This window comes from Paramacrobiotus metropolitanus, unplaced genomic scaffold, assembly GCF_019649055.1.
Source record: "Paramacrobiotus metropolitanus isolate TYO unplaced genomic scaffold, Prichtersi_v1.0 Parri_scaffold0000007, whole genome shotgun sequence".
Lineage (NCBI taxonomy): Eukaryota > Metazoa > Tardigrada > Eutardigrada > Parachela > Macrobiotidae > Paramacrobiotus > Paramacrobiotus metropolitanus.
Genome location: NW_026570227.1, coordinates 1,745,405 through 1,763,810, shown reverse-complemented (window position 1 = coordinate 1,763,810; position 18,406 = coordinate 1,745,405). Strand labels below are relative to the sequence as shown.

Here is an 18,406-nt window from a genome sequence, read left to right as displayed (position 1 = left end):
TTTCGCAATTCTGGTAATCGTAATCATAGCTGATTATATGACCTTTCTAATTAAATATAATAGTTTTATTCTCTAGAGAAAATGCCATAAATATGAGTTCGACGAACAACCAAAACTGGAAGACATGTACAACAAAAATAAGTATAGTATATTGTTATATCAAAGTAACCACGCGGACAATAAAAAAGAGCACAAACGACGCAACCACCGTGTTAAGTACTGCCGGGCATATCAAATAAACCGGGCCCCGCGATCCCATCGCGGGGCGTCGTATAAAAACCGTTACTCCACTTTCTCGCCTATCAGTCGTCATCATCACCCATCGCGTCATTCGTTGCTTTGCCGGTTAATCAGATACGCGCGTCCCCCTAGTCGAGTTTGGGCGGCTCGAGCGTGCCGAACTTGAGCGGATACATCAGCTGCCAGCCGCCGTCCCAGCTGTACAGTTTGCGGTCGCGCGGATTATAGTCCAGCATGACGGTCTTCTGGCGGGGATTGGTGAAGAGGGCGCCGGCGGGGGGCTCGTAGTGCTGGTCGGTCAGCAGGTCGTAGGCCAGGACGACGTGCGTGTAGGGGAAGTGCACCGTCCCGATGCCGTATAAGACGCCGCACGCCACGAACGCGTTGCCTGCCGATAATCGTGCAAAAGATCACGCTTTTATAACGACATACTGTTCAAAACTGTTAACAGTCATAACGCGGCGCAAATTATTAATAAAGGTCATACAGAGCGACATATCTAACTGCATGTACTATAAAAAATTACATTTATTATTAATGCATGTATAATTAAGTAAGTACATGGTTACATGCACGTATAAATCAAATGATATATAAAGATATAAAGGTCACTCACAGCAAACACTTACACATATGCATACTGTAGCATACATATATATGGTTCAAATTAAAGTTCCAATAAAGTTTCGATTTATATACAGAATAATTAATAAGGTAACTATATGTAAAGGTCACTCAAAAACCATAATTATATGTGTACATAAACCAAAATAAAATGGTACGTTGTATAAAAAAGGTCGAAAACCACAGGCTAGAATGGCCACGTTGCGTCATTAAGTGCCTGTTTCGGAAATTCCGAGTTGAATGTTCTCGAGGGAATAGTTTTAAAAGTTTGCCGGTCGGTAGTCGGTAGTAAAAGAGCAATTTTACTAGGTTCACATTACGTACCCATGTTTAAGTGGCTGTAGGAGACGTTGCGGACGAAGATAAAGTCGAGCGTCTGCGGGTCCAACTGCGCCACCATGGTGGCGTTGCTGTGCTGCATGGAGAAGATGAGCCAGAGCCCGTGCTCGTCCACGGCAAAGTCCATGTAGTCGTAGCGTTTGTGCAGGTTGTAGATGTGCTGGCCGTTGCGGTGCGAGATGCCCTCCATCTTCTTCTTGGCCACGATGCGCTCCTTGGCCAGATTAAATTTCACGATTGTCGGCTACAAAGAAATACACTAATATTCCCGATATCAATATAAGCATAAATAAAAAAATCTTTCCGTGTAAAAATCTTTATATAAACGTACGTAATTAAATGCTGCCGTATAAACTTATGTTAATACCGGCATTTTTGTATATGTACTTCTATAATTAGCTAGCGTAGCGCGTCGAGAGACCTCGACAAATGCTGACCGCGTCGACGAGTGCGGCTTGACTTACTTGCGCATCGACGTGGTAGTAGAAGGAGCCGTTGTACACCACATGGCCGACGCCGCGGAACGGTTTGGGCAGGGAGTACTTGATGCGCGGCGTGTAGCTCTTGAAGTCCTCGGCCGAGCCGTACTCCACCAGCTCCCGTCCGCTGAACTGCTCCGTCATGTAGTACTTGTCGCCGTCGCGGACGCCCGGCGGGTGGGCGTCCCGCATAATGGCGCCCCACGCCGCGATGTGGTCGTTCTCCGGGGGACTGCGCAGGAGTACCGGCTTCCCGATCGCCTCGATGAAACAATCTATAAAACAACCAGTAATAAATATATATTTTTTTATTTTTTCTATATATAAATTTTATGTATATATTTTTATATAAATTTGGGACACCGGAAGTAGCCAAAAGCACGTACTCCGCTTCCGGGCCGGGATGTCGTTCTTAATGTGGACATGGCTGGGCTCCACCTCGTCCAGATCAACCTCCTCCACCAGTCCCCCGTTGGGACCGCGCGGCGCCGGCGTCGGGTGCACCTCCGCCGTGGTGGTGGTCGGCGTCGTGGTAGTGTGACGCGGCGTGCTGGTCATGTCCTTCTGGCTCCAGATGGACGGGGGTTCCGGGAGCTGCATCTCCCTACAACCAGTCAACCGTGACCTTTACACCTTGGAGGTGGTCGGACAGCCGTACCCCTCGACGACCCGGGCGGTGGAGGTCTCCACGTCGTAGTAGGTGGAGGTGGTGCTGGGCACGGCCAGGTAGGGGTTCTCCGTGGTGGGGATGAGGGCCTGCTGCGACGCGGTGGCCGGGAGACGGTCGCGGGTCTGGTAGGGGTAGGGCAGGATGTCCTCGTCCAGGCACTTGATGGCGCACACCCCCGGCGGACCTGGAGGGCCGCGGTCGCCCTTGGCGCCGCGGGGTCCGGGAGGTCCGCGCGGGCCCACCATCACCGTATCGGTGCCTGCCGGGTGGACCATTGAAACGTGTTAACGGGAGCGAAAAGGAAGAATTTCTCTATTCATTGACTCACCGGAAATCGAACGCCGCAGCGCGGTGCTGACGTCGCAGGTGCAGTGTCCGGGCGGTCCCGGGTAGCCGCGTTCGCCTTTCTCTCCACGCAGTTTTCTCATCACTGCAACATTTGCAAAACATATTTTATTAAACACTGACAACCGCAGCACGATATACTCGTACAAATGTACGTATAAGAAAGGTCAGGGGGTATATAAACAGATGTCTATACACAACAGATAATTCATATACTTGTATAAGAATCTATATGTAGGATATACAGATATAGTGTTTATATAACCTAAATATATAGTATAAAAGACATGTATAACATTCATGTAAAAGTCACTTAACGTGTTCATTCACGTATATATGTAAGGATATATGTAAAGGTCATTTAACATATTTTATGTACTTGTATATGTACAAAGAATATATAAAAAAGGTACATGTAAAGGTCATCAAACATCCGCCACTTTGTCAACGGTGGTCAAAGCTCTCCATGCTACTAAAAACTCTGAATATCACACTTCTCTACTATTTGTTATGATTTAATAAATGCACCGGTTTCTTGTGAAAGTGTTAGGAGAAATACCAACACCGTGCTTTGTGAAAATACAGGATTTACTCGAAGATTGTGTTTGCGCAGCTCAATAACTCCCCATTGAAAGCGAAACCATTCTGAAGGAGCCATTGTCAATCTGCGCTGAATGGATGACAAATTGCCCGGTCTGGACACTGCCCGTGCAACCTGATCGCGGTGAAATCAGCCGGCTCGTTATCTCGGCGTAATGGGCCCTTGTCGGGGCTGCTACCGCATCCGGCCGTTCAATGCGGGCCCGGATGATTGGCAGCCGGGATACACGATATCCTCACGATTATGCCCAACCCCGTTTCTCAATATATATCGCCGTGCATTATGATAACAATATGCGTAATCAATTGAATAGCGCTTTACTGCATCACTTGGGCATGTTACTCGGTTACTGTAGTTGATCATGATCGGCCTGGCTGATCAAGCGTCCCGTTCCGCTCCAGCGGCGAGCGGCGACGCGGATCGATAAGCAACAGCCGATAGCGGCTCCCGTTTCCCCCGCTTTCTGATATCATCCCCATCGTCATTCTTATTCTGATATAATCCCCTTCGTCATTCTGGATATCATCCCTTCTGATATATACACGCCCGAATTACTCGGCATTCCTGCCGCTCTAGAAAATCACGTGTCACAAAAGATCATCGTCGTGGAATTTTTCGGAAATTTTTTTTTATTTGCCATAATTTATTTTCGGTTTTGCCATAATTTTTTAAAATTTTTTTAACAAACAGGAATTTTTTGTTTTTATTTCCTGAATTTCCTTTAAGGCCAGATCCAAAAATAAAATTATATTTATCTGGCAATAATTATTTTTCTGGTGGCGATAAAAATTACTGAGGACCGTTATTTATTCTTCGTTGTAATTATTTCGTGTTTTATTTTTGTTTTAATTTTAGTATTTTAATATTTAGGTTTGTGATTTTTTATTATTATATTTGGTACATAATGCAGACAGTAACGGGAGCCAAGACGAAATGCCTTATATAAAACACCGAATAAATTTAAATTTAATTTCATGTTGTCACTCAAAAATCCCACAATAAATACCGGTCTACTGGATAAAATATTCACGTAATAATTCGGTATGTTGTAATGTCGTCGTGTAGTGTGTTTTTTGCCGCGCTGATTATATGCATAATGCATAGTGACGCTGCTCGGCACAACAGCGCCCGCTGCGCCGACAAGCGCCGCGCACAGCGGGCCCGCGTGACTCCTGGCGCGGACGGCCGGCGCAGTTCCGCCGCGGCGGATCCGCTCCACAAAGTGGCCCCACGGGACCGCGGCTGACCCGGCTGCTGAGCGGGATCGATTTAGCGATACAATATTTGCATATCAATTGCCCCCGTCAAAGCAGGCCCGCATTATTACAAACGCTCGTTCCTTAATCAACTGTTCATTATGACCCCGGATCCCTCAACGGCAACCTTCGCGAAAACATGCCGGAATTTTTTGAAGACCGAAGCCAGCCAAATTCCGCTTTACTGATTTAGTAAAAAACGAAATCCGCTTTTTTTTGTCTAATTTTAATAAAATTGTTTACTCTCCATTTGACCGGTATTTATGGGATTTTATTAATTTAATTTTTACGATTTTCATGGTTACAACAAGATACTGCTGCTTAGAAATCAGAATTAAATTTTATGATTTCTAATTAAATCATATATAATTTCTTTCTGCTTAAATATTATAGATTCATTTGTTTAGTGTATTTATTATTCGTGATAACTCGGAATCGCTTAATGTCACACTTCCCAAAAAATTCCAGAGCCGAAGCAACCTAACTCCGCTTTACTGATTTAGTAAAAAGGCAACGAAAACGTTTTTCTACTTAAGATTTTAAAAATTGTAATTTGCTCAAGAAATTGTTAGAATTTTAGTTACATAATGTATTGAATTAAATTATTTAATAGGCGTTAAAAAATTCCGAGTTGTAAGCTTGTCGAAAAACGAGCCTTTTCAAGAGTATTTAATCCCTGTCAGTCGAAGAAAGCCACGTCAGCGTTTATCTTACACAACCCTGCCTTTTTCTATATATACAATTAGTCGGCGGTAAGAAAGCCGGGCTGCAATAAACGCGGGCTGTTTATTGTTGATCCTGACAGTGACACGAGATAATTAAAACCGCGCCGCGGAAGATTATTAAACGCCGGTTGGATAATTGAATTACAACGGCCGGGATCGGATATATACGGACACGGTCCGTATCTGTATAGATCAGTACAGAGTAATTAATGGCCGGCGTGCGTTTGTGGGTCAATGGAGAGCGCGCGGTGACAGGAGAAACAGTAACTATCAATTTTCATTATTTTCCACTCTCCGCTAATCGCGCACTTGACGCGCCTTATGTAACCGCTGCAGAGCCTTTCTTGTGCTCTTGTGTCGTGGACAAAAAACATTGAAGCCTCTTTTGTGGAAGACGCAGCGATTATCGGGGCAATATATGTGGAGCGGAAGTGGGCTCGGGCGACACACGGCGTCAAATAGCCGCTTCCGGCCGCGGACAGTATTCGCGTTTTGCCTCGTGCCGCTGTAAACGGCGCACCAAAAATGCCGGTTGTGAATGCTAATAATTACGCCTTATTTATTATGTAAAAAAATATAAGAATAAAACAATAATATAAAATAGAATATTAGGAATATAAGATTTGTAATAAATAAATATTATTTTATGAAAATAATATTTTTAAAAATTGCCGCAGAATTACAACTGCAAAAATAATTTCCAAAGGTAATAAATACGTTATAGCAACATAAAACTCCTGCGATTTCGCAGCAAATTTAAATGTAAAGAAAGGCTGTCGGCCATCAAAATTACCGAATATTTATTACATAAAACAAGTAATTACAGTTGAACGATTTTACAAAAAGTAAGCATTAATAAAGAAGAATAGAATACGGAAATAAAATATCAAAATAATGATGCTAAATTAAAAAATTAAATCCGCCGGATTTTTCAGCAGCGAAATAAAATATTGCTGGCGATACCGAAAAAAGGTCGCGCTTGTTGTTATTTTTTTCAGCTCAGTAAAAACTAGAAAAAAACTGAATACGCAATGAACAATCGTCGGTAGAATTAATGTGAATAAAACTGCTTATTGGCAGCGTAATTGATTAGCTGCTCCAACAATCTGGACACGTCCAAATTGCGCCAACAATACCAACCGAGTCAACGGCATAAACACACCAGACAATATTATTATTATAGAAATCTGACAGTGTATTGATAGGCACTGTTATTAACCCGGCTCACACGATCACACGTTTAATATACCCGGCACAATTAAAGCGGCACAATAAACCCAAATGTTGACTTGTCACTGCTTATTAAAAACAGCCGATTTTTTCTAAGCACAAACAGCAACAGATACCGGTAACACAGACACCGTCGTCAGCAATTGATCAATCCACTTAACGCTAAGCTGCCCTGATCAATCGTCGCACCTGTCGCTTCACCAAACTGTCAGGAAAAAATAATGCGCATCGTTAGCAAGAGAGAAACACCGGCCATTTATTTTCCACCCGACAATGCCACTTGGCCAAGAGCTGACAAAACAGTAGTTTTTTCATCGTGCTGGCATTTGTATAATTTAATTGTTTTACTAATACGAGATTTTCCCACGAAATTCTGCTGTGGGAAAACCGAAAAAATTCGGGAAATAAAATCCTAAATTCGAAAATTAATTTCCTATAAATTTCTGCGCTGGAGAGATTGTAAAACAAAATTCTCTCTGATTTTTGTTGTGGGAAAACAGAAACAAAAACCCGAAAATCAAATCTTAACTCGGACTAATCAGAAAATTTAAATTTTCACAGATTTCAGGTGTGGAAAAATTGAGAAAAATTTAAATTAACTTAATTCTAGAAACCTAACTCGAAAATAAAAATTTCCCACGGATTTCTGTCTTGGGAAAACGGAGAAAAAAAATCAGAAAGTAAAATTTAAAATCCGAAAAATAAATCCCCAAATTTTCCCACGAATTTCTGTGATGGGAAAATGTGGCGCCACGCTTGCGAAACCCTGCGCCGTGCAGTTCCGGACGCCTGCCAGTCCGGAATGCACATTATACAATTTCCAAAATATATTTTAATTTTCAAAATTTAATACCAGATTTCGTAATTCATCGCGGCTTGTTGCGATACCAGAGAATTCTGACAGTCAACGGCGCGAAGAGCACAGCGGGTGTTCCGACGCTCGTTAGCCGCCCCATTCACGTAACCGCCACACCACCCGCCCGCACGTGCCATCACAATCAATTCTCCTGTCTTTCTGTCACCGAAAATGATCAAGGTGATTTTCTGTCTGCGAAGGGCGATTTAAAAAGCCGGTTTGATGCAGGACGTCGGTGTCGTATAGCGACATTCATCGGATTTCCTCGGGACGTTAGCGGCGAGCATTGTGCCGGGGCGGAAATGAAAAGCATTAAAAAAACCATCAAACTCCCATCAATGCCGGTGGCCGCAAACGCCGGCCGCTGCTCAATGGGATGCGCAAACACAGCGCCGGGTTGCTCTCTACCTAACGCTTCACTTGACAGCGCGCTGCACGCTAAGCACTTTTTAATTAGCATCCCGCTCTTCCGCTCCAAAGAAACCATTCTACCCATTTTCTTAACAAATTTCCCGGATTTTTCTACATCGAAAATGCGCCGCCGCACCCAATGATAATTCAGTAATCAAACAAGCAAAATATCTATGTCTGCAGATTTTCTCACGGATTTCTTTCGTGGGAAAATAAAAAAATAAAAATTGTTAAATAATATTTTAATCAGGAAAATACGTGTATTAGATATACGTATAACAGTGTATATAACAGTGTACTAGATATAGAAATGGGAAATAAATTATATTTGCGCTTATACAGATTACTTACTATAATTTTTAAAATTACTGGTTTTTGGCAGTTTTCTTTCCCGAAATAAAATTTTAAAAATCACATGGACAATATTATATTTCACGTTTTATTCGAGGGGTTTTTGACTTGAGAACGTACTGGTTAATACAGTTAATTTTTTGGTTGAATTTTCGCTTTTTTATCAGTCATACAGAATTTACTATTTATTACATTTTATTGCTGATATTTCGCTATCGATATACGGTTTTTATAGATATTTTGTTACTGATTTTGTTCTTAGTTCGGTTTAATATTTAATAATTGATTTTGGCCTGACCTTCCGGGCTTTTAATGAAGGCCTCCAAATCCTGCACACAGTGTGCCCGGGTCGCTTGGCAGAATTCTTTCAGCGCGTACAACTGCAACAAAAACAAATTCGCTAATTAATTTTGCCGTTTCAGCACCGGCCACTGTCCACTGGTCATTTGACGGAAATTATAAAGAAAGTAAGTAAGCGATAGCCGGTTAGCAAGTAGAGCAAAAATCATCAGTGAGCGGCGTGATAAACGACTTTTCCAACAGCTCCATAATTATCCTCTGTAGTTAAGTATTATATTATTCTTGCAAGTGTGTCGCCACTTGATGCGGCTCAATCAGACCACTCAAATACTGTCACTCTCGTTTTCCACATTTTTCTCATGATTTGTATCAGCCAGAATTTTTTTCACATATTTTTAGCGCTTTTATTCTTAATTTATATTTTCACAAATTAATTTTATTTAATTTTATTTTATAAAATTATTAATTTAGCTGGGAATATCTGCATTATTATTCAATTTTTAATATTGTTACTGAATTTTTTTAACATATCAAACTGTATGAGTGGAATAATTACTGCATGTCATTTTTAAATTCAGTAAAATTAAAGCTGTAGAAAACACAAAGTAATTTCCCGCAATATTTTAAGAATTTTTTTCGACGAACAGCGGCACTGAAAAAACTCCCCTTCCGTCAAAATTGTCAGTGTTGACCTTTCGTGTGGGTAATTTGTTTTGTTTGGCGGGGATCTGGCTGGGCTCGTCAGTGGACGGCACGCGGCTAATCACAGCCGGCAGACGTTGTAGGGATGCCGCCGCTAATTGCCGGCATAATTGACATCAGGGCAATATTGCCTTGTGCCGGAAATAACCAGCAGCCCGCACGACTTCCGCTGCTATTCCCACATACACATGTACCGCATTAATATTAGCGAGTTTGTAAGCGTACCGACAGGCCTGACAGGAGTATTTCAGGAATCTGTCAGGACTGTCTCTTTCCTGTCCCGTTAACATACCCCATCTGCTACACTACCATTCATTTTCATTTACGAGATGTTTTTTCCTTTAAATAGAAAGACGAACACAACCTAATTTCTTTGGTACTGAATAATAGCAATAATAATTGTTCAAGTTAAAAAGAATATTGTTTGACAGAATTCTGCATCCAGTCAAAACACAAAATATTTAATTTATAACTTAATACGAAAATAAAAAATTATGTACATACATTATATATATGCGTATACCGGTACATACAAAACTATGTGTGTAAAAAATTTAATGAACGCTGTGTACCAAAACACATAAAAATATATATGTCTTACGTTATACACAAAAACTATCTATGGCAATATATACGTAAAACATATGAAAATATTGATGTACACTTTGTAAAAAAAATTATATTTTTAAAAAGCAGAAAAATATTTAACTGCCCTTTCTACGAAAAATGTATAAAAATCTATAATACATGCAATAAAGGGAAATTATACAAAAAAAATATATTGGAAAATAAATTATACATATGCAGTAAATATAAGAATATTTATATACAAAACATATATATTATATCTGTAGGAATTGCTATTGATTCAGAGGCATAAACTCGGCTTTTAAATTCCATTAAAATTGATCTGTTATGGAAATGCAAAGTGCGTAAAACGATGCTTATAAGAGCAGTGCACTTAAACGTCCTAACAGCCGAATAATTACGCTGAACTTCGTTAGCATTACGCAACTCCCCGGCATAAATGTTCGCGGACAAATTGGCGTTGGGACGCTGGCATCCATCGCTGATTAACTAAGAAACTTCCGTCTCTCTCTTTTCCGTTGTGCCGGGTCACATTGCAACGGGATCTGTCGAGTAATAGCTGCGCGCATTGCTATGCTAAACGGTCGGCTGGGTCTGTCGTCTAAATTTAAAACGCCGGGATCGTTTTACCCTAACCGGCACACACACGCCGCTCTCAAGCCGCGCATCACTTCCGGCTGGGAATTGCACACAATTGTCAAGCGATTAAGCAACATTATGCACATTCTAATTGTTTCCCACGATCAGCAGTTCAGCACTGCCATTAGCCGCTCAAAGCGTATGCAAAAAACGCCAACCGGCATTTCAGCGTTTAGCGCAGTGCGTTGCCGGTTCGACGTGTATCTGTATTTGCGGGAAATTAAAACGGCGATGGCATTGTGTAAACGGCGTCTTTGATTAACTATCGATTTCCCCGACAAGAAAAGACCACATTTTCCCTGTTTTCTTAACAATCCAATGCTCGTTTTCCGATCTATATTCTTACGCAAAAAATCGACGGATACCAGCAGAAAAAATTCCCGATTTTTTTTTATTTATTTAATAAAGCATTTAATGATTTTTCTATATAATTACTGAAGACCTTTAAATTTTTTCTACATAATTAATAAAAATATTTAATGGCTTTTCTAAATAAATATTTAATGATTTTCGTATTTAATTACTAAAACATTTATGGTTTTCCTGGCGCCACAATGATTTTTTCAAAATATTTATTTCACAGCCCATAAAATTCTTTATAAACATGCACATCGTAAATTTTTATTAGTTAATTAAAATTGTTTTTTTCCGGCAAATGGTGATGTTATTGGCAAATAACCAGCGTCGTATAAAAAAATAATTTAATAAAGTTGGAACGCCTGCATTTAGTCGAACGATGGTAACAGTGACAGGGCGTCAAATTGCTGTGAATGGGAGTTATTTTTTGCCGACCAGCATGCCACAATGCGGCCCATACAGCCGGCGCGGCGGAGCGTAAATGTACAGCTGTTCTTTGCTGTTTTCTTTCCCGCTTGACGCTCGAGTGTCAAAACAGCAATCTTCCTCTTTTATTGCCGGCGGAACACATTTAACTCTTCAAAGCTTTATGACCATCGTTCGCACATTTTATTAAATAACACTCTGGCCTTTTACGCGCCCAATTTACGTCAACCAGCCTTAAATAATTTTTTTAAAAATATTATACATATATACTAACCATACTTATTATATTTTTTTAAATTCTAAAAACAAAATTTGAATATATATTGAATTTTTAAAATATATTGTCAAAATTGCACGCTTTTCTTAGTGAATTTTTTTAAAAAATTGTTTAGAAAAACGATAAAAACATTCGAAATAAATCAGTCATAATTTTGAAGGTCACCCTAAAGGTCACGTCAGCTGCCGCACGTGATAGACAACCGTCTCACGGAAAAAAGATTAGAATAATCAAGGATTAGCCGCAAAATGAAGACGCATCGTTGTTTACCGGTTGTCGCTGGCGAAGTTGACGGGTTAATTTAATAAGGTTAAACCTGGCCGCAACAAGCAACCGAAATTGGCAACCGGCAACAGGTGCAGCCGTGCAGGTAGTGCGTCGATCAAAGGTGTAATGAGAAGGTGTCAGTAGCATAGTTTGGGCCGTTGCGCATAAATACTTGTGAGCGCGTCAAGTGGCTTGTTTGGCAGACAATAAATATCACAACGATATTACTTGACACCCATTTTCGGCCGTCAAGCACGCAAAAGGCACCAGAACGCATTCGAGTGCCGCAACCAGATCCCGCTTTCTTCGCGCCACTTACTCTTAGTTTCTCCCGCATAATTAACCGGCAATCAATCACAAGAAGTTATAGCAAAATAGTAAATTATTATAGCCATATACGCCGGCAATAAAAAAAATAAATTCCGTAATAAAATGTTTTAATCACTGCCGAAAAATAAACTGCCGACCTAATAAATGCCTGTGATTCTTTTTTATTTTTCCTTAACTTTCTTGGCTGAATTATGCAGAAAACGCAGAATAACTAACGTAACATCGAGCAATGTGTGCTAACAGCCGCTGCGGTGATATCCCTAATTTAATAAGTTTTCTGCCGATTTTCCCACGTATTTACTTCCTGGCAAAGATTCAGTTTTAACACGGATATTTATTGCAGCAATACTCCACTTATTTAAATTCATTTAATTTTTGCCTAAAGAGACCTATACGTTATGGTTTTGATATTTTGTCCTTGATTTTTCATTTGTGCCAAACAAAAGGACGGTTAACGTGACATCGAGCGATGTGTGCCAGCACACACTGCGGTAACATTTTTAACTTAGAATTTTTCTATATTTTCCCACGTACGCACTTCGTGGGAACCGCAGACGAGGATGTTACAATAATTAATGTCGCTAGACGCGGTCGATAATGGGACATTTATCTGTACAACGGAGCTTAGCCGATGATGAACTCGGCGTTGCGAAGGGCGGGCGGTGATGAGCCGCTTGGACGTGTCTGACAGTCCATTTCATCACGCTGATCCGCGCGCAGTGTTCTTCGCATCCACCTAACTAGATCAGCCGAAGCCCCGGTTAGAGACGCTGATACGTATCGCGTCTAATCAATTACATAACCATAACGCATCTGTCGCTCACTTTCCCCAGATAATCACTTTCGCCCGCAACTTCACTCAGCGAATATTACCAACCGGCAAAAAAAATTCCCCGGCAAAAAAATCACCATTTTCCTGATGAATTTTTCCCTAACGCAGGAATCATTGAACCGGAGTTTTTCGTGAAAAATGTTGTGTATCGAGTTGATGATTTTTCGATTGGAGAGCGGAAAAGCCATAAATCTCGAGAAAGAGCTGGAAAAGCGATTAGCCAGGTGATTGTGGCCATGAGCGTAAATAAAAAGCCGCGGCTGTCAGAAGGTGCGCGCAGCGTGTTACAAGCCCAGTAATTACCGGTATCCTGCTGTGGCTGGTCAGCCAAACATACTCCGTGTCGCTCTGCACCACGTTCGACTGCGGATCGTACGCCACATCCGTCGTCCCGGACACGGTCGTAGTTTCCTATAAATTATAACAAAAAATAAAATCAATAAACTAATTCAGTTTTTCGACAAAATATAATTTACAGATGATTTTCCAACAATTTTTTTTAGTGTGACATCGAGCGATGAGTGCTAGCACACGCTGAGATAATCTTGTTTACCGTAGAATATAATTATGTGTTTTCGTATAACAAATTATTTTCTATTTTTTATCAAAACAATTTTAGTATAATTTTTCGCCAATTTTTTGCCATCTTACAAATGTAGAAAAGATTATTAAGGTGACATCGAGTGATGTATGCCAGCATGCGCTGCGGTAATAATTTTATATTAACGTATTTTTTCGGTAAAACCTGACCTGTCGGTATTTATAAGCCACCGGATGCGAGATGCGCTTCCGGGGAGCCTTCTTGAGCATCTCCACATAATGACCCTTCGCGTGACCTTTTGCCACGCCCTTCTTCCGGCCCCCGCCGAAGCCGGCACTGCGCGTATTCTTGGGCTTGACACCCTCGCCCTCCGCCCCGTCCCCACCCTCCCCTTCCTCCCCCTCCTCCACCACTTCACTGGTGACAAACTCCACGAAATCCTGCTTGGCGAAGGCGCGCACATCGCGCTGCAGGCCCTCCAGTTGGCCGGTCAGCGCCGCCAACTGTTCAGCATACTGCTGATTTTGTCGGTCAGCTCGCGGTATAAGAGGAAGAAGCCGGTGGCGGCGGCCACACTGACGAGCAGCAGGCCCAGCAGCTGGATGCGCAGGAGCAGCTGCGTGCAGCGCCGCCGGCTGGATGCGGGCGACGGGGGCTTGGCGGGGGATGCGGGCGGCGTGGAGGCGGTGGATGCGGGCGAGTAGCGGTGATCGTAGGCGCGACCCTTCATAATCACAGCCGCTGCACGACCGGCACGCCGGCATCGGTGCAGCGCGCAGCCGGGGGATTATTTCCGCTCTGGTGCCGAAATAATAATAATGACAATAATAATAACTCCTTTCAAGATTATATATAATTATTCCTCCATCCAATAATAATTCAGTTATATAAAAATTCTTTCTCAGATTACATAAAAATTTCTTCACCCCAATAAAAATTCAAAAAATAAATAAAAAATAATAAATCCCCAGGGCAAGGTCAGGATAATCCCGTTGGCGCGATCATGACCTTTCGGGCAACTGGCTTGATCGGGGGGAGATTAGTGCGCGGGGTGATCGATGGCTGATTAAGACAAGAGCGCAGCACTAAGCGCCGGCTGTGCATTACGCGGCGGGATTAGCATGGTGATCCGTCATCAGCTGATGATCAGCCAGCACAGCGCTATTCAGGACTACGCGTGTTATCGTATTAAAACGGCCGCAAAGAACAACTGATCGGCAACTGTATCGCTGCAGCCAAAGCCGGGTTGAAAAGTGCGGCGTGCGCTGATTGGCTGCACGCGACGTGGAGCGAGACAGTCGGGGCGGGGCTTACAGCAGCGTCGTGTCAATGGAAGCGGCGGCGTGTTGACGTTGCGTGTGTGTTTGTTTACGTACGCGTACGCGCTGCGGTCGTGGAACAACACACCGACCGGAAGTGGCAGGCAGTTGCGGTGCAGTCATCCAGGAAAACGGTGAAAGCGGACTGTCTGCAGCCCGAATGTATGCCCGGCAATTGTGAACGGTTGATTGGAATGGGCATAAGCTTGAACCGGAAAAGTTAGTAAAACACTGGGGAGTGATAACTGATAAGCATCTTAAATGGACTGATCAAATTAAAAAGGCCAAAAAAATGCCTAGCAGTGTTAAAGACGCACGGTCGGTACCCCAACGCGTTGGACTTTATCGCGCATTTGTCCAGTCATATCTGGACCGTTGCTCCATCGCAAGGAGTGGTGCGCCTGCGTCCGCGCTGGAGCCATTGCCTGACGCGCAAAAAAAAGCTATACGGGCTATTGCAACGTTACCGGAAACATCCGCTGCCCAGTTGATGGCACAATATGGAAATTCGCCACTGTTCAAGCGACGGAAACCAGGAAGCAACCTGGCTGTATAAAATTTTGCACCCTGAAAAGTTCCGCGGGTGCCGCACTACCGCGCGATGACCGTCGTGAAGCAGTCGTCCCGTTCATATAACCTTCGTATTAAACGGGAACCGCACAGCTTACTGTTAATCGTAACGCATGGAAACGTGTTAAAATTGCTGCATAGCTTCCGTTTTTCGCATTAATATTACTTTGTGTTTGCCATTTAATGCTTATACCTTCCTCACCATGTACAGTTTATGTTTTGTGAGTCAGGTTTAAAATTCCCCCACCAGATGACGATCCTCTAGTTTTTAATGGGTTACCTGCCTACCGTCGCAATAAACAATAAATATTAATAAACGAAGTCAAATTCGCCGGGTTTTCATTATTTATATTATGTTTTTTTTTAACTAATTCCTCCTTATTTTGGGACAGAGATCGTAAAACTCCGAAACGTTTTAACCCGAAAGCAGACAATATACGAGTACGTACTTTGGCTGTTTTTTAATGTTTAAAACTGAACTATAAAGTAAAGTTAAAAGTACTTTATTAACTGCCTTGAATGAAAAGTGCAAAGTAACAGAATTATCATTAAAAGGTACAATATAGAGTACAGACGTACAACCAAAAGAATTATTATACATATAGTACACAAAACGGCAGAATTATACATTGACTACAGTGGTCAATTCCAGTGGTGCATAAGGAGCAACGGTCACGCGTACGCAGCCAGCAACGGGTGGTTGCCGGCCGCACCCGGCACCTTGACCATCTCTTTGATCAGCGTGTACTGCATGACTTTCGGCAGCTTCCGGACGTCCAACTCCCTAAGGTCACTGGCCGTCCACCGCCTTCCTTTCATGACCCCGCCCTTTTCCATCGCCTCCAACACCTATAAACACTTCATTTCATATATACAACCCAACCGGAAGTCAGTCATCTCCTTACCGCGACAACCCGGACCCTTGCGGCATCACTCCGGACCCACGCGGTCAACCGTTCCATCTCCTCGCCGCTCAATCCCCCGACACTCCGCTCCACGACCTTCCACAACCCCCTCCCGACGTCCGGCCCCACCGGGACCCTCCCGTCGACGGGATAATAGTCGTACTGGGTCATTCCCGCGGAGTAGCACAGGACGACGTTCCGCAGCACCGCCCCCTCCCGGCACACCGCCCCCACCCGCGTCCACAGGTCGGTGGGGTCCAGGGTCAGCATCATGGTGGAGAGGACCAGACGGCGCACGCCCTGGTAGCCGCAGGCCTCCAGCATCATCTGCAGGATGGGGATGACGGCGTCCCCGTAGGTGATGACGCCCCAGCCTTCGACTAGGAGGCTCCGGCCTCCGGAAGGGAGAACGCATCGGTGCACGCAGGTGGCGAGACGGCGCATGTCGTGGTAGTGCGCGGCGGATCCGCTCTGGAGGTCTGACAGCCGGAGGTGGATGTCCTGCAGGATGGAAGGGGAGGTGAGGAGGGCGTTCCAAAGGTCACAGACGCGCCGGAGGTGCCTCTGCTCGTAGGTATCCAGGAAACCGAAGATCTGGAGGAAGAGCTCGTTGGACAGGAAGCGATTAATACTGCACACCGGCTCCATAACTTCCGGCGCGCACGTGGTGAGACACCAGCTGCGGTCACGTGATTCCGCCAGTTTCCCATATAGATCGTTCACCTACGAGTTAGCAACTGATTAAAAAAACGGGCACTGGTATATATAAAAGGCATCGGTATATATAAAACCGGGCATTGGTATATATATAAAAGTATATACCATGCCCTATACTTATTGAGACATTGCCTTGGTGCGCCTAAGATCATTTACATGTTAAGGTGCTGCAATGCCTGGAAGTATCCGCATCAACTGTACAAGATCGATGAAGTTTTACGTTCTTGCTTCCAATTGCTGTGCAATGTCCGAACCAATCACGATGATTATCCGAGCTGGCGGCAAGCAAGCTTACCGGTTAGCAGAGGTGGTATTGGTATACGTCGATCGGAAGAATTAGCGCTCCCGGCTTATCTGGCCTCGATTCATTCCGTAACCGGCTTAGTATCCTTGCTGCTTCCCGAACGACCGGCGGTGGATGTCACCGAAGCTCAGGAGATGTGGAAGGCGAAAGCTCGCCAAGCCGAATTGCCCGAACTTGGCTTTCGCAAATTGCAGAAAACTTGGGATCTACCTTTGTGTAACACGTCTCTGTCCAGTCTACTTGAGTTGTTTCACGACGACGAGATCAACAAAGCCCGCCTTCTTGCCCAGTCAACGCCGGAAGCTGGTGTCTGGCTCAACGCGCTGCCCTCCGCTCATATTGGCAACCTACTTGACGATGATACGCTCAAAATCTCTGTCGGACTGAGACTTGGTGCTGTGATCTGTGATCCGCATGAATGTATGAAGTGCCACAAACCAGTTGATGGACAAGCGCATCACGGCCTATCGTGCCTTTTTTCGGCTGGCAGGCATCCGCGCCATGGTGCTCTCAACAGTATTGTATGCCGCGCCTTCGTCTCGGCTGGCATCCCAGCTAAACTTGAACCACGCGGCACCTCTCACACGAGTGAACGACGTCCGGATGGTTGTACAACCTTCGCGTGGAAAAGGGGAATGTGCCTGGCGTGGGATGTCACATGCGTCGATACTGTCGCTGCTTCCCATGTCAAGTCCACTTCGACAAAGGCGGGAGCGGCCGCTATTCTGGCGGAAGAAAAGAAGTCAAGAACGTACTTGTATTTGAACGGCAGATACATTTTCGCCCCGATAGCTTTCGAAACAATGGGGTCGTGGGGACCATCGGCTATCGCCCTTATCAAGGAGCTAGGAAAGCGCCTGCGGGACCACACAGGAGAAAAACGCTCGCATGAATTCCTCCGACAGCGACTTTCTCTGGAGATACAACGGGGCAATGCGGCGTCAGTCATGGGTACAATGGGGGAAGCGGAAAAGTTAAATGAACTCTGGATGTTATAAAGTGTAGCTTTTTCGCTTGCTCTCAATGTTTTTTTTACTGGCTCTTTTGTGTTTCGGTTTTCATCAATAAAGAAGCGACATATAAAAGTATAAGAAACCATAAGAAAACATGAGAAAACACAAGAAAACATGAGAACTGTGTATCACCCACGTGATTCCAGCAGTCCCGTCTCCGTCCCCGGAGCACCAGGACCCCGCGGCCCTCCA

At 43.8% G+C, this 18,406-nt stretch overlaps 3 protein-coding genes across 3 annotated transcripts; 1 reads left to right on the top strand and 2 right to left on the bottom strand.

Annotated features, from left to right (window-relative positions):
- Nucleotides 1-54: 54 nt before the first annotated feature.
- Nucleotides 55-14,116, bottom strand: LOC129582459 (gliomedin-like). Its single transcript, XM_055473973.1, has 10 exons — nucleotides 13,967-14,116; nucleotides 13,596-13,889; nucleotides 13,149-13,256; nucleotides 8,426-8,507; nucleotides 2,681-2,782; nucleotides 2,341-2,611; nucleotides 2,069-2,286; nucleotides 1,668-1,957; nucleotides 1,189-1,447; nucleotides 55-628 (listed from the first exon to the last, which is right to left on the bottom strand). Exons 1-10 carry the CDS (start codon nucleotides 14,114-14,116, stop codon nucleotides 369-371), a joined length of 2,034 nt encoding a protein of 677 aa, XP_055329948.1. The 3' UTR covers nucleotides 55-368.
- A 1,777-nt stretch (nucleotides 14,117-15,893) lies between these two features.
- On the bottom strand, nucleotides 15,894-16,374 carry LOC129582503 (uncharacterized). Its single transcript, XM_055474016.1, has 2 exons — nucleotides 16,181-16,374; nucleotides 15,894-16,124 (listed from the first exon to the last, which is right to left on the bottom strand). Exons 1-2 carry the CDS (start codon nucleotides 16,349-16,351, stop codon nucleotides 15,948-15,950), a joined length of 348 nt encoding a protein of 115 aa, XP_055329991.1. The 5' UTR covers nucleotides 16,352-16,374; the 3' UTR covers nucleotides 15,894-15,947.
- Nucleotides 16,375-17,335: 961 nt separating this feature from the next.
- On the top strand, nucleotides 17,336-18,199 carry LOC129582458 (uncharacterized). Its single transcript, XM_055473972.1, has one exon. The coding sequence runs from the start codon at nucleotides 17,336-17,338 to the stop codon at nucleotides 18,197-18,199; it is 864 nt and encodes a 287-aa protein (XP_055329947.1).
- Nucleotides 18,200-18,406: the final 207 nt, after the last annotated feature.

Excerpts from the sequence above, each read along its gene's own strand:
- LOC129582458 (XM_055473972.1), top strand. The coding sequence starts at position 17,336 with ATGTGGAAGGCGAAAGCTCGCCAAGCCGAATTGCCCGAACTTGGCTTT.
- LOC129582503 (XM_055474016.1), bottom strand. The coding sequence starts at position 16,351 with ATGACCCAGTACGACTATTATCCCGTCGACGGGAGGGTCCCGGTGGGG. Across the intron at positions 16,125-16,180 it reads CAAGGGTCCGGGTTGTCGCG|GTGTTGGAGGCGATGGAAAA; the intron begins GTAAGGAGATGA and ends AAGTGTTTATAG.
- LOC129582459 (XM_055473973.1), bottom strand. The coding sequence starts at position 14,116 with ATGAAGGGTCGCGCCTACGATCACCGCTACTCGCCCGCATCCACCGCC. Across the intron at positions 13,257-13,595 it reads TGGCTTATAAATACCGACAG|GAAACTACGACCGTGTCCGG; the intron begins GTCAGGTTTTAC and ends TATAATTTATAG. Across the intron at positions 1,448-1,667 it reads ACTACCACGTCGATGCGCAA|CCGACAATCGTGAAATTTAA; the intron begins GTAAGTCAAGCC and ends ATTTCTTTGTAG.